The 19,577-nt window shown below is 37.0% G+C and overlaps 1 protein-coding gene across 5 annotated transcripts in view; it reads left to right on the top strand.

Moving 5' to 3' along the window:
* Positions 1-19,577, top strand: part of LOC117399755 (interaptin-like) — a 201,892-nt gene that overhangs the window by 158,200 nt on the left and 24,115 nt on the right. For all 5 annotated transcript variants that reach the window (XM_059022200.1, XM_034920695.2, XM_059022202.1 and 2 more), the window contains 3 exons: positions 1,539-1,613; positions 7,297-7,390; positions 8,654-8,724. In XM_059022200.1, the coding sequence (XP_058878183.1) occupies positions 1,539-1,613; positions 7,297-7,390; positions 8,654-8,724 (240 nt within the window). The remainder of the gene's footprint in view (positions 1-1,538; positions 1,614-7,296; positions 7,391-8,653; positions 8,725-19,577) is intronic.

The raw sequence follows: 19,577 nt of genomic DNA, 5'->3' as shown, positions 1-19,577 counted from the left end.
TTAAGATTAATTTTTGCCATCATAAATGGAGCGAAGTATTGAAAACTTGCATAGCAAACATTTAAAGAAACAGGTGTTATTGTATGCATTTACACATCAGTATGACAGCCCTCCTTATATGTACATGTAAACAATAACTCAATTTGTTTAATAGCCAAAAAGAAACATCTCTGTCTTTCAATTGTGTACGTTCCCCCCAGAAGTCAAGTTTATTTAGCATATACTAACAACGCATCACGGTACTATTGATGATACAACCAAAAGCTGTCCTTCTAGGGGGCGAATACAGTCCTTCGTTTAAAAGTAAAGTGCTTTTAGACCTGAAGCTAGTGCTTATACATATATTCACATCTAGGGTTACCAGATTTCCAGAGTAAAAAAACAGGACTTTTTTTTTTTTTTCTTTCTTCAATTCACTGACACCGTAGCAACTCTGAAGCTGTTAAATAAACAATATATAATAACACCATCATAATTTAAAAAAGAAACATCGGGTGTGTTTATTGCAGATCACTGCAACTCATTGTTTTCTTTCTATTGTGATCTAATCAAAACATATTAAATGTACAAAAAAACAGATTACTAGACCAGCTATTACCCTTTAAACATGTGATATACACATAATGCATAAGAATTATTGAACACATAAGATTGCATAAGATTGTTTATGTTATTTTGAATGGCACCAACACAACCAAATTAATTATTAAATGTATTTTCACATTATAACTCAAATATAAAAGTCTGTTTGTATTTTGGTATCCTCTGCTTCTGTATTTCTAAGCATTCTGTCAAAGATGTTTTTTGGTTCTGTTGTCCGAGTAACAATCCCAACTTCCTGTTGCTGTTATCTGTGTCTGTTTGATGCTGACAATGGGGGTCTTTCCCACAAGTGTACATGACAAACGTGATCTCTCTAAGGGACCACTGTGTTCACAGTAAAGCAAAAACCTAGACCAAAGCTGTCGCAGAGCCCCACTTCTGGAGCAGGCCGCTATTAGGATGCCTGCGTTTACACTACAAAAAAAAAAAAAAGACATAAGCCGTCTCAGAGTCGGCTTAAATGTGGCTAGTGTAAACGGGGTATAAGATATCTGAGCACAGATTTTTTTTTTTCTTAAGCAGCATCTTATATATTTCAGACAAAGGCAAAAGGTTTCAGTTCAGAGCATATTTTTTAGCCAGAATTCCTTGCTATCCTATTACAATCTGTAACTACAATCTGCAGCCTGTTACTGTTTTCAGTGTTGCCACCCATGCTTTTGACATGATTTTTGTTTCGTTTTGTTTTTTTTCTCAACCGGTTGGGGGGAAAAAAACTCTGTTGTACAAAACAAACAAAAAATAATTGTCAGTGATTATCAAAACAAACAATTGCAAAATAGGTTGGCAAACATCCTTGTAAATATGTTAGGAGAACATTTTCCTCTTAATCATTATAGTATAATTCAAACCTTGTATTTCCATGTAGCCATATGTGATAAATATCTTGTTCTAGTTCTAATATTAAATTTTTTTTTTTTTTTTTTTTTTTAAAGAATTGCCAGTGATAACTTGGGTGCAAAGATAAAGGAACAAAACAAACTCCTGGCCATTGTCAGTGCTGAAAAAGAGTAAGTTAACAGTATGATTACATTACAATTAAATAACATCTAGACTTTGAGTGTTTTCTTATGGTCCTGTTTACAAATATTTTGCATGTGTAAGATACAGATTCACATATCAAAAAGACATTGCTGTTTTACCATAACATAACTGCAGCAGAACTTTGAATTGCATGGAAACTGCTTTTTATTTATTTTTTTTTAAATCGCCAGCTGGATCTTATTGTAAAAACAGCTGTTTCACAGTCTCTATAATCCTGAAAGACATTGTAAAAAAATGCCTAAAATGATTCCTCTTTAAATCACAAATACCAAGTAAGAAAGCTGTGAAATATAATTTAAAATATGGAGCAGTTACTCCAGCCAATTAAAAATTAAGTTCAATGAGTTCAAATGTTTAATGTGAGTGAAGAACAACTGACATTTAAGTCTCGAAAAGCTGCCAAATGTGGGTTTATGAATGCTATGGGGGCCAGGGTTGCATGAACCCACTGCATTGTACTTGTTACACAATTGTGTAATTCATGCGCTTTATGATAAACAGTAACAGCAGCTCTGGTGTTAGATAGGATACAACATGACTGTCGGTGGGATACAGGATTTCCACTTGTGAGGAACAGCATATTAATCACTCATGTCTTCACTACTTGTGACTGCCACGTGTGATCCTTTCTCTATGCACTGCTCTGCCAATTTATTACAAATGCATCGGTAACTATACATTTAGGTAGTTATGCTGGATACTGGTTGCTTGCTTGTTTGTTGTTGTCCTGATGGACTACCCTTAGGGTGGACTGCCTCTTTGGATGACCCCAAGCTTCAGACAAATTGCTTTCTTTCCCATTAACTACCTCTTCTGACAACAATGCTGGCAGATGCTGCATTTTCTTTTTGTTTGTTTTGTTTTCTGCACATTATTATCCTGACATGTTTGTTGCGGTGGTAATGCTGGTTCCAGTTAAGGGAGCTCCCAGATTTAGGAGGCTGATATAACCACTGTCTTCTCTAGTCTGTCTGTGCAGACGATTTATATTTGTAAGGTAAATAACCATGTGACTAGTCTTTGTCCAACCATTCTCCCAGAGGAAATCACCATAATCCCGAATGTGGTAAAGGTTGTCTAATAGAGTTTCATGATAGAATTAATATATACCTCTCAGTCTACCAAAAAAATAAAAAAGATCAGGGGCAACTGAGTCCTTAACCCATTTGATACTGCAATATAAACATACAGTTATCAGATATTCAATTTATGGTATTAGGGTTGGGACTATATTATATTGTCTTGATATTATAGTATAATATTTTAGTATTCATTTGTGTAGCCTTGATAATTCATTTTCAGTGTACATTTAAATAACTGTGACATATCAATATGTTTTAATCAGAAAAACAAAGTTGTGCTCTTGTGTTCTGCAAATAAAGTTGGTTGAGAGGAAACAAATCTTTTCTCACTGCCCCTTTCCTCCAATGTTGTTTTTTTTTTTTCTTGACTACATAAGCTGCCAGCTTGACCAATAGAAAAAGCCCAGGTGTATTGGCCCATCTCGGAGGCACACACACACAGATTTTTTTTTTTTTAATTGAAAACATGTATTCCAAACATTTTTCATGCATGGGGCATGTTCTCCAGGTATACCCCATGACAGAGACTTCAGGCACCTTCCATACACATATACACTGGTTTTGTTTAGCAAGATTCCATGCTTTCTTATAAAAATTAAAAAAAAATACTTCAAGAAATGATAGGGGTGAGTGTAAAACAAAGCGTCAGATCTTAACATCTCTGAATGTATGCCTGAGTACATTCGTCACGAGTGGCAAAATCTGCCATATCCTAGTGGTAAACTGACATCCCGTTGCTTAAAGTGGGATCTGCTACAGTTGCTGTTCACATGTTGCACATTAAAACAAAATATTTGGAAACTGAGAATTTTTAACAGGAATAAAAATAAGAAGAATTTAAAGGACTATCTTATTGTTGTACTATTTATTATAAAGTAATTTATTAGGAAGTTCTTTAAATTCACACTTTTATTAAAACAAAATACTATTTGATAACAAAATATGGATTTAACTCAAATAAAACAAAAGCTCTGAAAGGAGATTTGTAAAATGCTTTCTTGTCAGATTATTCTATACTATTATAAAAACAAAACATTTAAATCCTAAAGCAAATCTGTAATCCTTTTATAATAACGACATTTTCATATAATATATATATATATATATACACACACAGTGTCTTGCAAAAGTATTCAGACCCCTGACCAATTCTCTCATATTACTGAATTACAAATGGTACATTGAATTATTGTAAGGTGACATTGGTTTTATGTTGGGAAATATTTTTAAGAAAAATAAAAAACTGAAATATCTTGCTTGCATAAGTATTCAACCCCCACACATTAATATTTGGTAGAGCCACCTTTCGCTGCAATAACAGCTTTAAGTCTTTTGGGGTAAGTATGTACCAGCTTTGCACACAGTGTCGGAGTGATTTTGGCCCATTCTTCTTGGCAGATTTGCTCCAGGTTGTTCAGGTTGGTTGGATGACGCTTGTGGACCGCAATTTTCAAATAGTGCCACAGATTCTCAATGGGATTGAGATCAGGACTTTGACTGGGCCACTGTAGGACATTCACCTTTTTATTCTTGAGCCACTCCAATGTTGCTTTGGCCTTGTGCTTGGGATCATTGTCCTGCTGAAAGGTGAATTTCCTCCCAAGCTTCAGTTTTTTAGCAGACTGAAGCAGGTTCTCTTGCAGTATTTCCCTGTATTTTGCTCCATCCATTCTTCCTTCAATTTTAACAAGATGCCCAGTCCCTGCTGATGAGAAGCATCCCCACAGCATGATGCTGCCACCACCATACTTCACTGTAGGGATGGTGTGTCTTGAGGCATGGGCAGTGTTAGGTTTGCGCCACACATAGCGCTTTGAGTTTTGGCCAAAAAGCTCTATCTTGGTCTCACCTGACCACAAAACCTTTTCCCACATCGCAGCTGGGTCACTCTCATGCTTTCTGGCAAACTCCAGACATGCTTTCAGATGGTACTTTTTGAGTAACAGCTTCTTTCTTGCCACCCTCCCATATAGGCCAGTGTTATGCAGAGCTCTTGATATGGTTGACTGGTGCACCATTACTCCACTCCCAGCCACTGAACTCTGTAGCTCCTTCAAAGTGATTGTTGGCCTCTCTGTGGCTTCTCTCATAAGTCTCCTTCTTGTTTGAGCGCTGAGTTTTGAGGGACGGACTTTTCTGGGTGGTGTGATGCAGCTTCCACTTCCTGATTATTGATCACTGGGATATCCAAACACGTGGATATTATTTTGTACCCTTTCCCTAATCTATGCATTTGTATTACTTTATCTCTAACTTCTGTAGAGTGCTCTTTGGTCTTCATTTTCCTTCTGATTCACAGCCTGACCAATGATCCTTCAACAGTGGGGTTTTTATCCAGGAAATGTGACAGCAACTTTAATGGTTCACAGGTGGAGGCCAATGGTAAGGTAATTGTGTCCTCGTTAGGGCAATTTCTTTCATCGGTGTAAACTGGGAGCTTCCACAGCACAGGGGTTGAATACTTATGCAAGCAAGATATTTCAGTTTTTTATTTTTCTTAAAAATATTTCCCAACAAAACCAATGTCACCTTACAATAATTGATTTTGAGTTTCAGTGTTTTAAAATAAAATGTCAAACAGAACGAAATTTCAATGTACCATTTGTAATTCAGTAATATGAGAGAATTGGTCAGGGGTCTGAATACTTTTGCAAGGCACTATATATATATATATATATATATAATTTGCAGTGAGCATGTGCCACACAAAAATACACGTGTACTGTATATCCTGAATTTTTTTTTTCAATCTTTAATCTCACATTTTTATTATTTTCTTGGGAGTCCTACTTGCAATATGAAAGTGTGTACTTGTGCCTATTGTCCTGACCTGGTCCAACAACAACATCATAAAGAAAGACATCAATAAATATAAACTACCTTTTTTAGTTTTGTGGCATGGCGATTTTTAACAGTACTGTATTTGCAGAAATCAGTTACTTTAATGTAAAGCAGACATGTTTTATGTATTTTTTATTTTTATTTTTTTTGCATTGTGAAGTTGTATAGGGAAGTGTTAAACATTCAGTAGCTTTACGTCTATATGAAACAGTGAATGTTAACATGAAAGTTGATACAGATTATTACTGTTTGACTTGTTTTTAAAATCAGTTGCAGTTTTCTTTCTCAATAAAACAGCAGTATGTTAATATGTGCTGGTACTAAGGAGGTCATATTTATCCTGAGATAAAATACTTTGTAATCAAACACAAAGGGATTCAGGAATTCAGCATCCTGAATCAACAGGGGCAAATGACAACCTTACCTGATGGCTTATATATTTTATTATATAGCTGTGACATATTCCATGCATCGCATACAGGGATCAATGATGTCCCTCAATTTCGTGCACATTTCTAAAAGAGGAAAATATCTGCAATCATGCTGAGCTTGTCATTGTTTTCAATTTGATGATTCTGATTCTGATAATACACAAATGTGTTTGGGAGTATTGGTGTTTCATTAAATGTGTCATGATGAGTTCATTGAAGTCAATATTTTTGGGGAAAACAGCACAGCAGCCCAGTATACTGTGTTTTCATTAATATTCTAAATTGCAGATGGGGTGTCACTGTTTCTTGTGTAAAAAAAATGGCTCCTCTTTATGTTGAAAAAAAACAACCTTTGTGTTAGAAAAACAAAGTTCCTTTGTAGTATTTTTTTCTGGATAATTGGCCATTTAGTTCACCTTTGTCTTTCAAAACAACTTACAAAACAAATCTACATATGAAGATTATGTGCACATTTTTAAATAAAATCTTCTCTCTGTGTCTATTTCATATGTCACTTTAATTCTGTGACATTGCCAGAAGGTAGGTTAATTTGAAATATCCTGTTTCCGTAATAGTTAAGCTCTTAACCCCTTCCATATTTTACAGGCTAGATACAGACAGCAAACAGTTGAGAAATGATCAAACACTGAAAAGACAAAAGTGATATTTAACGTAGGGTTGTATGGAAAGGTTACTGCCCAAAAAGGAAATATTTATAAGAAATGTATAGATAAGGCAAGTGGACGCATCAGTGTATTTGGCTGTACTTCTGGAAGTTGAGTTAGTGATGATAAAATTAAAACAAAGGAATTAAAACACAAAAAAACTCAAGTGTAATGGAACTGACCTACACTTAACTAACCTTCAACTACATTGTTTCTTGCAAGTGTTATAGGTCAGTTGATTTCATTGTACAGGAGAGCTTACCAGTAGTGTCAAGGTGCATCGGTCGAAATGGGTCCTCTTTAATTGTTTGTTACCTATCCATCTTTCTCATGCTATCTGTTAAAAATGAAAGGAATGGACCATTTTAAACGGTTGAACCCTGACACATGCTGGTAGGCTTTGGTGTAGTCTTTGAAATATATTGCTTTGTTGATCAGGCACTAATTAGATCAAAATGTAATTACCGTTACTATGAATAAGTCCTTTAATGAGTATAATTTTGTGTAATTGAATAGAGCAGCTTCTCGTGATTTATTTAGCACACTGGCTGATTATACATTATACAAGTCTGTTAGGATACTTGTGTACCAGGATCTGTAATGTTTGCTTTGTTGTTTTTTTTTCTTTAGTCATTTGCAAGAAACCAAAGAAGCCCTGGAAAGTGAACTTAAGAACTTGAAAGCAGAAATGGAAGAAAATAAAGTAGAAAAGGAATGTCTGAAGGTAAATTGATCATGCATTTTTTAAGTAAACAATGCAGACATGTTCAGGATGTCCTGAAATGTGCTGCTGCTTTTTAAAACATCACCAGTTAAATTGCTAATCCGATTCATGAGTAACACTGTCCAATTGTATTGGGGTTCATGTGTGTTAACACAGTATAATGTACACTACTCAAAACATGAATGGAGCAAACATTAAATATAGCAAAAATAACACCATGAACATAGTCATGTAGAGTTTTGATGCATGATGCATTTGCACCAGCTGTCCTCCCTTAAAAGCAGGTGTCCTCATTTACACTTCAGATTTGATCATTAGTCAAATGGCTGCTCAGGTGATAACATAATTTGTTGTTGTTGGTTTGTGAATCGTGACCTCTAATGATGTGGTGGCAGACCAAAATTTCTGACTGAATTCTGGGGATACACAAACAGTTGGTTTCACAGACCCTGATTAGCACTAATGTTGGGCTAATCACTGTCTGTGAAACTAGCAAAAAGATGTGTAGCTGGTCAATTCGCTGTGACCCCTTTGGTTGTTTCCAGATTGTCAATATGCTATCAAACCACAGGTTTGTACACTAGACATCCTCGACAAGGTTGTGGGAGGTCAACCACACCATTCAGTGGCTGATGTCTACACAGAATGCCACTGAGAAATTGCAAGTTCAATACACATGGGCTTAATATCCACTTCAGGGCAGCAACTGGAATCACTATAAGTGACCAAACTTTGAGAAACAGATGTAGTAAGAACATTTGCTGGTGCAGTTGGCCCTGAGTTTGTTCTGATGCAAGGTAATGCTGTTGTAATACTGACTGCCAGGATGGCATGGATTATCTTGAGCAGGAGATTTACAGCGGTTATGGACTGGCCAGCATAAAGTCTGGACCTTTATCCAATAAAACACTTGTGGAACATCAGAGGGGCCCATACTCGACACTGAGAAATTCATACGGACAATTTCCAAATTGTATGAAAAACTGATCTCCAGAGACCAAGCCTAGAAGCGTTTTGATTTTCATGGGTCTCGTGTTCAGATGCATGTCTATGATGTTACGCACATAATACAATTATTTTATCTATTCATTTTATTGTGTTCTGAGTAGTCTATTGAAATACTCAGATTTTATCTTGTTGTTATTTGTGTGGGGGGGGGGGGGGAGGTGATCAAGTTACACTATGTATTTGAGTTGTGTATATTATCATAAGTATTGTGCTGTTCCAAAAGTTAAGAACTGTTGTATTCTTTCCCCTGCTCAGACACAACAGAATCATTCTGTTAATCAGCAAGCACTTCTTAATCAGCTTCGAGATCGTCTAGAATTACAGGAGTAAGTATGTTATATCCTTCTTTAGTAATCATGCACTGACCTGCAATCATTGTCCTTTGATAATGTTCTTTGTGTACTTTCTAAAATGTTACTGATTTTGTTAAAAGGAAGAGAGATCATGTTTAAGGTGTGTTAAAGGAAAACATCATCTGTGTTAAGTGAGTTCTCAATCAGAGGTTTAACATTTAATCAAACACCCAGTGGAAAAAGACCCAAGGTAGCACAATGTCCACACTACTATGTTTTTTATGCAATTCTTTTTGCTGTATTTGTAATTTATATATACACTTTTTTTTTTTCCAAAGCTTTACTTGAGTGTTCCTGTGTACAAAATGTACTCTTTTTTTATACTGTCTTATTAAAAGGCCTTAGTTTCTTATTGGCTATGTAGGTTTTGATCAGAAGAATATAACTAACCATTCAATACAGAAGGCACATTTACCCTTCATCAAACTTATGAAGGAAAAAGGAAGAATAATGGCTTCTTGCATTGAAGGTAATTTTAATATAGACGAGATTGGACCAGGTTCTACAGTTTGGGTTGATAGATTATCTAGCATAACTATCATTTCAATAATCTCAATGACTGCACTGCAGTGGATACTTGGGTACTGCATTACAAATTACATTTACTCAAATGTCATTCCAGATAATATAGAAAGTGTGCAGTCATTTGTGTTTTCTGGGGGGGGGGGGGTGTAATTTTTGTCATGATCTGATAAAGTGATTGTTCTGTACTAGCCTTTTTTTTGGGGGGGGGGGGGGGGGGGCTACATTTAATTGTGAAAGTGATGGAAAGATGACTTGGTGTGGATTTACAAGTGTATTCGAGACTGTTGAATAAGTGCCCAGGAGGCTTAAGAGTTGAAATCAAACCAAAACTCAGGGAAGCTTGATAATATTGTTTATTGATCATGTAAAATGGTATCATTGTAGTACACAGTTGTGTTGCATGTAAGTTTGTCATTGTGACAGGATGGCTGACGAGGTGACGTCAGGCCAGATGCAGGAAGAAAGCAAAGGCAGGTACTGCAGGGCAAAAGACGCGGCGTGCACTGTTTATTTTTAAATAACAAAAATAAATAAAATATTTTAACAAAAACACTGCTCACAGAGCAAAATAAATATTCAAACAAAAACAAATCACAAACACAAAACAAAACACCAAACACACAGGTCAGGCTGGGCAGATTGCTTTCACTGACCCTATGTTGATCTTTTTTTTTTTTCTTTTCCTTTTCCTCCTCGCTCTCTCTTGTTCTCTTCTGAACACCCCCCCTGAGCAGGGAGAACTGCAGGCTTATATGCAGGTGACCATCTCCCAATTAGCAACAATTAACTCGGGAGATGGTCACCTTCTGCACAAGTTTTTTTAAAATGTGGATGGGGCTTCCCATCCACACTATAAGACGATACAAAATACACGGCTTCGCCATCACATTTATAAATAAATAAATTAATAATAATAATAATAATAATAATAATAATAAAACACATACAAAATAATAAATTGCACTGTACCCCGTTCAAAAAATAAACAATACATTTATGGCAGGGCTTGGCTTTGCCCTGCCCCCTTTTCATGTGCAGGCCTCCTCACCCTGCCACAGTCATGTACAGTACAGAAAGCCCAGGTTATCCAATATAGGTTACATAAACATATACAGTCCAAAATGTGTCATGCACAATTAATAAACTGTTGGATTGTCTCAGCTAATCTTGATGCAGCCTTTCAGGTCATTACCCACCACAATTGTATTACATTTTGAAACTCAAGCAAGGATGTTGGATTACAAACTTACGCTAGTCCTATGACAAGAGAAGAATTCTATTTACTTGAAGTTTTACTTGAAGCCGAACATGGTGCTGTAATATATAATTAATGGGACTTGGGGTGACTATTGATAGCAAAACTGAATTATTGAAAGTTAATTAGTGTGATGTATGTCTTGTGGAGATTTATACTTTTGGTTTTGAATGAATCATATGAGGCTAGTAAAATAAGTGTTTTGGTGAATATTTAATTGCGTGAACATTGATGCCAAGGGAATACATTTTAAGGTAGTGATTGTCTGAAGGCCCCACACTGGCTAAATCTAGGTTAATCTTCAAATCTTGTGATCAATAAATGGCGTGACACTTTTATTCATAGCTGAATATTGGCTACCTTTCCCAATTGTAAACATAACAAAACGTCTTTAGATAACCACTTTAATATGTTGAGAAAAGTTAATGAATAAGCAGTAAAATCTCAAAGTAACAATACGCATAGGTTCATCATGTATTGCATGATTATTTAAGCTATTGATATTTGGTTCACAGAATTTAGAAATTAATCGTCTGTTGACCTGCAGAAGCTGTGCATTTCTAGATCGCAAAATCAAGACAAGCTTTTTAATGCTTTCAGAAATATCGTCATGCAAGATTTTGAAGGAATGATAGGAGGGAATGAGGACGGAATCGTTTATTTACTTGAAGAATGCAGACTGTAACTATTAGTGAATGGGTGCCATTTTTCCTTTCAGGACTGACCTGATTGGAGAACCTTGTTCGGATAAGTACATAGTTGCTTATATCTGTATATATTTCGCATTTGATGTGTTTTAGGGAACCGCATACGAGTTCTGTGTCTTGCCATTTGGCCTCTGCATACTCCATGTGCATTCTCGAAGTGCATGGAAGCTGTTTTAGCCCCATTGAGACTCAAAGGCATCAGCATACTCAACTAATTTGTGCCTAGTCTGCATCTCAGGCAGAGGCCCACACGGAACTTGTCACCGGCCACCTTCAACGGTTGGGCCTTCCAGACAACTTCCTATCTCAGACTGTGCTTGGACTCAGGGTCCATGCTGCACAAAGAATAGCCACCTGTTTGGAGCTCTTTTAGCACTAACAGATCTTCCAGCCCACGCTGAACTGCAACTGCCTATTGACAGTGTCCCAGCTCTGTCTAAAGGCACTCTCTTGGTGGACACAACCGGCCCATCTACGCCTAGGTGTAGCGCTGGGCAGTATCACCAGAAGGGAGGTCGACACCAAGGACGCGTCCATCCTGAGCTGGGGCGCTGTGTGTAATGGACGAGGTGTACAAGGTGTGTGGGAACCCCCCATGTAAGGGTTTCCACATCAATGTATTAGAGCTGCAGGCAGTTTACCTGGCCTTGCAGAATTTTTTTCAGGAGGTTCAAGGGAGATGTGCTTGTCCGCAATCACCAGGGTAGCCTGCAGGCACCCAGTCTCAATCGCGTGGCTCGCAAGCTTTTGTTGTAGGCACATGAGAACCTCTCACTTTGGGCAGTTAATTTGCCCGGGGTGATGAAATGGGTTGTGGCCCCCTATGAGCCTCATCTGGGAGAGGTTGGGGAGAGCAGAGATAAACCTCTTTGCCTACCGTGAATCAATCCACTTTCCCCTCTGATTCTTCATAATAGGAGGTTGGGAACCGCTGGGAATAGATGCGTTGACACACCAGTGGCTGAGGCATCCTTCCACCACTCGTGCTGCTCCCGTTGTGTCTGAAGAAAATCAGGCAGGACCAGCCCAAGGTGCTTTTAGTAGCCCCATACTGGCCCCGAAGAATCTGGGTTTCAACCTTGATGCAGCTCCTGAGAGGCCAGCCTTGGAGACTGCCGATGCACCACGACATGCTCAGCCAGGCGCGAGGGACCTTATGGCAGCCTGACCCATCTAGCCTGCAGCTCTGTGTCTGGCCCCTGAATGGCTATATTTGAGCCGTCAGCTTGCCAACAGGGTTATTGACACCCTACAGAATGCCAGGGCAGCGTCCACGCATTCCCAGTATGGGTGCAAGTGGGGTGTCTTTCAGATGTGGTGTCGCCTCGTGGGTTCGACCCCACGACTTGTTCCATGGCAATTATAATGACATTTTTGCAGAACCTTTTTGACCAGGGGAAATCCCACAGGCATAGAGGTGAAATTATCCCTCAATTTTTCACCCTAGCTACTTGTTACTGGAGTACCGAATGGTGATGCACAAGGCAGCCTCTCGGCTTAGCCTTGTAGCATTCCGGTTGTTCTGCCCTTGTGACGATGTAGCCTGCCCTTGTGACGATGTAGCCTGCCCTTGCGACAGCTTGGGTATACTCACCCATTCAGTAATGGTTACATTTTGTACTTGAAAGGAACGTTCAGTTATTATCATAACCCTGGTTCCCTGAAATTGAAATGTAACCATTAACCTTCAAGGTTGCTGCGTTCATTATTCGCAGCAGGCTTGAAGGAAAAATGATGCTGAGATCTGTGACTGCAGTCTTTTTGATCCCTCGGAGCGGGGTTATGACTGTGTCACAGGCTCAAAGAGCAGATTTGGTATAAGTATTCAGGAGCCTGTTCTTTAGGAGGTAAACAGCCATTCAGTAATGCTTATATTTGTATTTCAAAGAATCAGGGTTATGATAATAACCTAACGTTTTTTTTTTTTTTATAAAGCTTAGGAATAGATTGAAAAACTGAAATGTATTTCTCTCGACAGTTTAGAGCCATACTATATGATTTCTTAATGAAACCACATATATATTTTTTTCATTCGAGTTTCATTTGTTGTGTCGCCTATTCTTTAAAGATAAGGTTTAAAGTTGACATTTTGACTGTTTTGAATGAATTCCCCATCTAAATTTCTGGATACATTCTAATAAACGCTAATATACAAAATTAAGATCAGGTACATTAATTTATTTCTATATTTTATACATAAGGCCCTATTTAAATCGTTCGCGGGCTGCGCAGAAATTGTGAAATTAGCCCAATACCATGATTTTTATTTATTATAAATTTCATAATTATTATTTGTATTTCATACAAAACAAATCACATTAACGAAATTGTACAGCTCTGCTGTGTGCCTGCGTGTACTATTCGCCATGCACATAGTGCTGTGATCATGTGACTATATGCAATCTAGGCGGGAAATTAAAAAATAAAACACTCTAAACAAGAAAATGGATGTCTCTAAAACGGCTAAAAATGTGTCTGCAGCAGATCACGTAAATCAGTATCCAGCAGGAGTTTACACAGCGATGGAGGCAAGCGCTTCTCTAAGCCCTGCAACATTACTGTAGATCATTACCGAGAATCAGCTGTTGACAGGTATTTAGATTCAAGTATTCACTGAAAGAGAAAGGTGGAAATCCAGAGCAGTACTGCGACTGCTTTACTTGAAAAGAAACAAAAAACGGTGACTTCCATGTTCCAAAAGTCCACTGAAAACCGTGAAGCCTGAAACACATTAAATTTTGAACTGAGGCATTTGTAAATTCTTCAGACTGAGTGTAGCACATGGTGGAGTGATTCCTTCATCAGCCCAGCTGAGACATAAATTCTTACCTGAATTTGCCGAGTATCACAAGCAGGAGATTATGGAATTGGTCTGGTTGCTGTTAGTGGTCACAGACGAGTCGACTGATGCCTAAGATCAGTATGGGTTACACATTGTATTTGTTTTGCAAGACCTAAATGGTGAACATGCATCTGACATACTAGAACTGAATGCTGTCCTTGCAGATACATTTTACCTACAGGCTGTTAATTACAACACCTTTTCAAAAGCTATTATAAAGTGCTTGAATAACTTTGACATTGATTTTGATGATGCATTTGTCTCTATATTTGATGTTTTTAAAAAATAATAATAATCTGTACACATAATCTATAAAATAGTTCTGTACGCATTCCGCGAAATACAATACTTTACCCGTGACATTGTCGTGAATTCTAAAGAAAATTTCTGTGATTTTCACAGGGCCTTATTTATACAGCATGCTAAAATATATTGCCTTTAAGCATTGCATTCATAAAAACTAAAATTAATTAAATATGGAATTATTCTCTATTCTAGAATAGAAGTAATCTGTGTTATGATTTTCCTTTCCCTTTTTTATTATAATCATCTAAATAATACATGGAAATAAAGCCATACATTTAATGCTTATTCTACATATTATGATTGCAAAATCATGCCACAAACTTCTGTCTTTAATTAACATTTTCAGGCATCTATCAGTATATTATAGTTTGCATTTGGTAAATTCCTAGCTAAACATAAAAGTAGATCCTAAAACAGCAAGGCATTAGCCTACCACAGCCCATGGAAGAACTGCAAACTTATTAAAATAATTTGAACGGTATGCATTTAATAGTTTTTTTTTTTGTTTAGTTGTTTGCACCGGTGCAAAGTTAGTCTTGGGACAATGTTATCTTATTCTTAGTCTTATTGTTAGAGGCATGGCAAACTTAAGTGGATGACATTTCTGCTATGTGTTTGCTACCTAGTTCTTGGGCAGTTTTTTATAAAGTTTCCTCTGTTAGTGTCAAAGCCTCATGTCAGAAATGATTTTAAGAAGTAAGTTCATGTTTTCAGAGTTATGGAAACACTACATGTTTATGTGTTGGTGACCATGACATTAACCTCTGACCATGGCTGCCATATTATGGTCATGTGACCTTTGAACTTAGTTATAGCTGTATTCTTAGATTTTCTTATTTAAGTTCTGTTACCAGTTGCAATTAAAAATGAACACTATCACTTCTGCATTGCTTTAACTTTATACAGACCACATGCTTTGACATATGGAGCAGGATTTTCAAAAGATTGTAAATGATAACTCCAGTGTTAATCAACAAATCGGTCTGTAGCACTGATTTTGGCATTTTCAAGCAGTCGTTATGCCTATCTCATTTTTAAATAATCATGCCAACGTGATTTCTGTTAGTATCTTAACGAGCAGTGCTTCTTGTGACTATTTATTTTGTTTGCGTGGGAATTTAAAAGCAAATCTGTGTTAATTGTCATAATTTGCACTTGGAAAAGGAGGAGGAACAAAAATGTAATAGACCGCGGCTGTGACGCTGACGATACAGAGACTACTTAGATAATTCAATATTTGTAGTTATGGAAATATTTTAGACTTTTATATACTTGTGGTTATGAATGAGATTTGTTCACTTGTTTTAACAATTTGTAACTTTAAGCCCAGAACACACTGCCCGATGACATCGCAGGAAGGGATGCATGGATTCATAAAGTACAGTGGCAATGGGGCGAATCAATAGGTGAAAAGATAAGGCTATGACAGTAATAAATATGCTAATATACAATATCTACAATTTGGGCTAGAACTTAAGGCAACATAATTGTGAAAACCACATGACTGGAGACATGCATGTATTCTCTCTCTCTATTAAACACACACACAGTATTCCATTGGTTTGTATATAATGTCCATGCTGATATTTTTTTTAAACAAGACCTGACAGCCCCACATTGTACTTTTTAACTATTAGACGAAATATTTACAGAATACTTAAAAACTTCTGCTATAATCATAATTAATTTATTATTAATAGCGTTATCAATAAATGATACCAAATCACGTTTTTTATTTATAATGAAGGTAATCTATACTTGGTCACCCAAATGCTTATAAAGTCAGCAAAGAAGTTTACAAAATAGATTTAATTTCCAGTTGACTGCTGCTCGCAGGTGAGAGAGCCGTCTCGCTGTACGCTAGTAGTTTCCATAACAGGAAATTATGCTTCCGTTCATTTTTCTTGATCTCTTTAACATGCATTTTGATTAACAAGTTCCCCTTATTTAGTCGTTCAGCCAGGAAGTGATGTATGTGACCTGCGACAATTAAGCTTTTTAACAAGAAATGCGTTAACTAACGACCTCATCGACTCAGTTTCAAAGCATTGATTGATTTAATTAACACATTTTGTTTGAAAATCACTTGCTACCAAAGCTCTTGTTACTGTACCATGAGTTCAATACAATAACACTGTTTTTTGAAAATCCTGCCCCATGGTGTTTATAGTTGGTACACAGCTGAATTCTTTGATTCTCTCCATAAAATGTCAGGTGGTGTCCAATGAAGATGAACCGTTTCAGTTCCATGTTATTTGAAAATATATATTTGATATAGAACACTCGGATTCAGGCAGCGTCTTTACAAGCTGTGTTCTATGATTCTCTTAGTAAAGTTTCATTATGGGTCGTAAAATTAAACCTTTTGATGCCACATTGTTTTTAACCTCTGGACATATCAACAAGACAGATCTTTTTTCACATTTCCATATTACTCCAGTTTACCCAACCATATGAAATGATATGCCATACCCCATTGATGATGCTATAGGGGAAGCTTTATTTTTGTTCTAATTTTTTTTATGATACTCTAAATGTCTTACTGAATGGGGCACAGTGTTTTATTATTATTATTATTATTTATTTCTTAGCAGACGCCCTTATCCAGGGCGACTTACAATTGTTACAAGATATCACATTATTTTTACATACAATTACCCATTTATACAGTTGGGTTTTTACTGGAGCAATCTAGGTAAAGTACCTTGCTCAAGGGTACAGCAGCAGTGTCCCCTACCAGGGATTGAACCCACAACCCTCCGGTCAAGAGTCCAGAGCCCTAACCACTACGCCACACTGCTGCCCTTTTAGCAATGTAGAGGGTGAAAAAAAGCAATCATATTAATAAAATAATAAAGCTTTTTGCCCATTAGCACCCTGTGTACACTCAGCGCAACACATACAGAAAATGAGGCAGTTCTGGGCACTTGGGGCGCATTACACATTCAAGCACCATTTAAAAACTGTGGCAGCCCTTTCTTTCCTCTCCCTACCCCCCATCAACTCAATCCCACCACCTAAAACCATATAAGGCTAGTTCTCCTTAATGCAAAGAATGAACAATCAAGCCCATTATGTTTACAAAAAAACATTTAATTGTGTCTTTCTAACTGGCTTGGAACAAAAACACAATTGTCACAAAAGGTTTTATTCTGTTTTAAAATATATTTTAAGAAGTCTTGGTTAGGCTACTATTAAGAAACGTAACCTAAGCCACACAATATGCAGGGGTTGGACAAAATGAGAAACACTTGCCATAACACTGTTAATTTGTGAGTAGGTCCACTTGGCCAGTCTTCTATGAAGGCAGTTGGAGTTGAAAATCACGGTATAATCACTTCTGAGACCGTTCAACCTGAAGCATCAATAATTTGTGAAGTCTTGAATATCAACCTGACTGCCAGCTAGGGCTGTCAACATGCAAACTCTTCAGTTACGATGACTACTACTAAACGTTTAGCCATTTACTTTAACCATTTAATGAACACAGATACCGGGCACTAAATTAATTCAGTAAATGTTTAATTTGCTTTATAAGAACATAAGAAATGTTTGAGAACGAGAAAAGGCCACTCGGCCCATCATGGCTCATGGGAAAATGGTTAGCACACCATTTTCCCCTACTGGGCGGAACTAATTTAAAAGCAGAATATAGTATTTTTTAATGTGTCCAGTGTTTTAGACCCTATTACTTTACCTGCTTCCTACCTTCTGTTCTAAAGTAGTGTCTCGGGTTAACTTTGTCTATACCATTTATGATTTTAAAGACTTCAATCAAGTCCCTTCTTTCTTCTAGGCTGAAGAGATTTCATTATTTTAACCTGTCCTCATAGCTCATGTTATTATGTCCATAGATCAGCCGAATTGCCTGCTCTGTACCTTCTCGAGTGCAATGATGTGTTTTTTGTAGTGAGGTGACCAAAACTGCACACAGTATTCTAGGTGGGGTCTAACTAGGCCGTTGTACGTTAGCATAACCTCTCTAGACTTGTATTCCATGCTTTTTACATTACAGCCTAACATTCTATTTGCCTTTTTAATTGCCTCACCTCATTGGCGAGATACTTTTAATGGTGACTCAACTGTAACCGCAAGATCCTTTTCAATGTCCTCGTCCCCTATTTCCATCTTGTTAGTTTTATACTTATAACATGGATTATTAAGGCCAATATGCAGTACTTTGCATTTATTAACATTACAAAGCCAGATTAAATTCAAAGGTCCAAAGCCTTTTGAATTAGCTGGGCTGTGGGTTCAGAGTCCACTACTCCACCAAGTTTGTTATCTTCTGCAAATTAGACAATGTGTATCTTGGTCCAAGTAACAGTAAGGGTCCAAGTACAGACTCTGGTTGTACCCCACTAAGTACATCCTCCCCAATCTGATTTTACATCTCTCAAAATCACTCTCTGCTTTCTGTTTTTTTACCAGTTCTTTATCCAATTACATGTATTTCCCTGTATGCCTTCTGATTTTAATTTGCGTACTGTATAAGTCTTTTTTTTTTTATTCGGGACATTGTCAAAGGTTTTTTGAAAATTAAGATAAATTATATCATAAGTTTCTATTGTCTACATTAGCTGTAACATCCTCAAAAAAGTCAAGTAGGTTAGCCAAACATGACCTCCCTCTTCTGAACCCAAGCTGGCTATCCCCTATAATATTTTTTACTGTATAAATAGTCTTCAGTCTTGCCTCTTAATATTGCTTCCATCATTTTTCATGTTACGGAAGTTAAACTAATAGGTCTATAATTATCTGGGTCTGTCCTATCCCCCTTTTTAACTGACACAACATTTGCAAGCTTCCAGTCTTCAGGGATCTCGTCTGTTTCTATAGAGCTATTCGTGATAGTAGCCAGTGGTCTCCTTATTTCTACCCTTGTTTTCTTAAGCAACCTTGGATAAATCATATCTGTGCATGTTATGGTATTATCTATTTTTACCTGTTTAAGCATACTCCTATATTCTTGCCAATTGTTTCCTCTTCCATCTTTCCTGTTAGTTATATACAGCTGGGTTTTTTTAAGTTTATTTTTATTGATCTGTTTAACCATCCTTGTTGACTGCTTGCTAAACGCGGTCTTATTCATTTTAGGTATATACTTGTCCAGCATGTCTTGCATTATAACTTTAAATCTGTTCCATTGAACTTCAACTGTCATATCCTCCAAATTCCCTGCACAGTCTTT

The sequence above is a fragment of the Acipenser ruthenus genome, chromosome 4, assembly GCF_902713425.1.
Source record: "Acipenser ruthenus chromosome 4, fAciRut3.2 maternal haplotype, whole genome shotgun sequence".
In the NCBI taxonomy this organism is placed as follows: Eukaryota; Metazoa; Chordata; class Actinopteri; order Acipenseriformes; family Acipenseridae; genus Acipenser; species Acipenser ruthenus.
The sequence above is the reverse complement of the archived record's forward strand: the minus strand, read 5'-3'. Positions and strand labels throughout refer to the sequence as shown.